Below are 2,616 nucleotides of genomic sequence, written 5' to 3'. Positions count from 1 at the left end.
CGCCCTCGCCTTTCGGTAGGGCGCTGCGGGCTCCGTGGCGTCGAGCTCTGCGCCTGGGTGGATTGACACTGATGCAACAATCTCATGAGCTTTATATCAGGTCATTGAAGAAAAAAAAATGAATAAAACTGGACGGTTAAAATGGAATTTAGCAAAATACACAAAGTAAAATTGGATTAGCAAGGCTGTACTGAGTGAGGGGAAAACACACAATTTTAATAAAATTTCTTTTTTTGGTCTAGGCACCAAGGAGAAGCTACTCGGCCAGCCTTAGCTTTTATGTTAAGCATCCCTCACGGTTGGAACGGCATCACTAGCTTCAAGAGGAGAAACATGGCTTGTACCTCCCATCAGTTCAGCAGCATTGCTACTTTGGGAACAGTGTGACTGCATCATGACAGCCACCAGCATTTCATTTGTGTCACAACAGCAGGTTGTGTATTTGCTACATTAGGCTTTACCAGATCAAGTATTCCTTCCATCTCCTGTCCAGTTCTTAAAAACATGGTACTCCAGTCATCATTAAAGAACTGCCTTCAGCTGTCCTGTGTCCTTAGGACTCCAAAAGCTGGCTTCAGAAGCACAACTAGTGGAGGCCTCATTATTCAGTCTATTTCTAATGATGTTTACCAAAATCTAGCAGTGGAAGACTGGATCCATGACCACATGAACTTAGAGAACCGACAGGTCCTTTTCCTTTGGAGAAATTCCCCTGCTGTGGTAATTGGGAGACATCTAGGAATGCAACCTCAGGCTACTGAGGCAAAAAAATATAAAACTAGCCAGGAGGAGAAGTGGAGGAGGGACAGTTTACCATGACTTGGGCAATATCAATTTGACTTTCTTTACAAGCAGAAAAAAATACGAACGAATGGAAAACCTAAAACTAGTTGTGAAGGCACTGAAAGCCTTGCGCCCCCAGTTAGATGTACACGTCACTGACAGATATGACATCTTGCTAGATGGACAATACAAAATCTCAGGTACTGCTGCAAAGCTGGGAAGGACAACTGCTTATCACCACTGTACCTTACTCTACAATGCAGATAAGTTTGTTTTATCTTCTGTGCTAAGGAGTCCTTATAAAGGGCTAAAAAGCAATGCCACTCCTAGTGTGCCTGCCTCCGTGAAAAATCTCTTTGAAGAGGATCCTAGTTTAACTTGTGAGATGCTCCTGGATGCCATTGTTGAAGAATATGCTATACAACACCAAATAGATCATCATATCACTTTAATAAATCCAGCTGATGAGACTGTGCTTCCTGGAATTACTAATAAAACTGAAGAACTAGAAACCTGGGAATGGGTGTATGGAAAGACACCGAAGTTCAGTGTTAGCACGTGTTTTAACCTGGCCTATAAAGAATCCATTCTTGACATTAAAGTAGATCTGGATGTAAAGCATGGAAGGATTGAACTCTGTAACATTGATCTGCCAGAGCAGTGGCTGCCACCAGCACTGTGCGGTGAACTGGTGAAGAGCCTTACTGGCAGCAAGTTTTGCCCAAATGAAACCACTGCACTAGCAGCAACGTTACTAAGAGTGTGTCCACAAGATGATGAGTTGCACAGCAGGTGGAATCTGCTATGTGAGAATATGATAATGCTAATGTGACTTGCACTCTGAAAATGTAAGTTAAAACTTTGGCTGCTTTTTTATTTAATTTATTGAAACCAAAATGAAAGCATTAATTTCTACAAGCTGGTTTTTTTTCCATTATAAGTCATTAAAACTGTTTAATCTTGTGCTTTTGCTTAATATTACCTACTAGCAATTTGTTTTCACACTGCCTGCACCTGAGGTTCCCAAACTGTAGGATATAAGCCACTGCAATAGGCTGCAGCTCTGTGCTGACAGACAACCTTGGTGCCTAAACCAGGGAAAATGGTGGAGGCATCCCAAACTGGTTCTGTAGCAGAGAAGGTACAGATGGGATGGGGTAGGTGAAAAACTGCTGTGCTCATGCACTGGATCCCCTGGCCTGCATCCCAGTCCTTGCAGATAGTTGTTCAAAGGCCATGTCTCAGCCCCTGAGCTGTGTGGAGAGGCATGTGCCCCTGGTTTCTGGTCCTTTCTTGCAGAATGATGGTGACTCTGCTGTACAAGCATGGGAGTAAATAAAGCTCATTGCTGTGTAGTGAATCAGTCCAGCGGTTCCACCCTGGATTAGGGCTCTTGTCCATGCATGTGCAAAAGGAGCGGAACAATTTGGAAGTTCAGTGTGGGGGTTCATGTGATGAGGGCAGGAGAGGCTGAGACAGAGGCCATAGGTGCCTCCTTCGTACCTGCGCTGCCTGGCACAAAGCTGGGAGTCACTACAGCCCTAGGTACTGGTATCTAAGCTAAAAGTGTGAATAATTCTACACTAGGAAATACACTTGCAAATACAGATCTAGAAGAAACGGGTTCCTTATGTTACCACCTAGGAGAAAATTTGTTACTGAAAGGCAATAGTGAACTGAAAATGTCAGTTTTCATGTTAAATAAAAATAATAGCTCAGTGTAAAGTAACATTATGAAAGGAAGGCTCAAGATGTGTTTCGCTGTTATTGCTGAATAAGCAGAATGCAATTTTGATCACATCAGAACAGAAGCAGTTTATTGCTATATAGCTG

At 43.0% G+C, this 2,616-nt stretch overlaps 1 protein-coding gene across 1 annotated transcript; it reads left to right on the top strand.

The window, feature by feature from the left end:
* The first annotated feature begins 477 nt into the window (after window positions 1-477).
* Window positions 478-1,692, top strand: LIPT1 (lipoyltransferase 1). The gene is given in 2 exon segments (XM_010080896.1): window positions 478-737; window positions 739-1,692. Coding segments are annotated over 2 exon segments (1,110 nt in total). The 5' UTR covers window positions 478-504; the 3' UTR covers window positions 1,616-1,692.
* The last annotated feature ends 924 nt before the right edge of the window (window positions 1,693-2,616 follow it).

The sequence above is a fragment of the Pterocles gutturalis genome, unplaced genomic scaffold, assembly GCF_000699245.1.
Source record: "Pterocles gutturalis isolate BGI_N339 unplaced genomic scaffold, ASM69924v1 scaffold17291, whole genome shotgun sequence".
NCBI classification, from domain to species: Eukaryota; Metazoa; Chordata; class Aves; order Pterocliformes; family Pteroclidae; genus Pterocles; species Pterocles gutturalis.
This window is presented reverse-complemented; position numbering and strand designations above follow the sequence as displayed.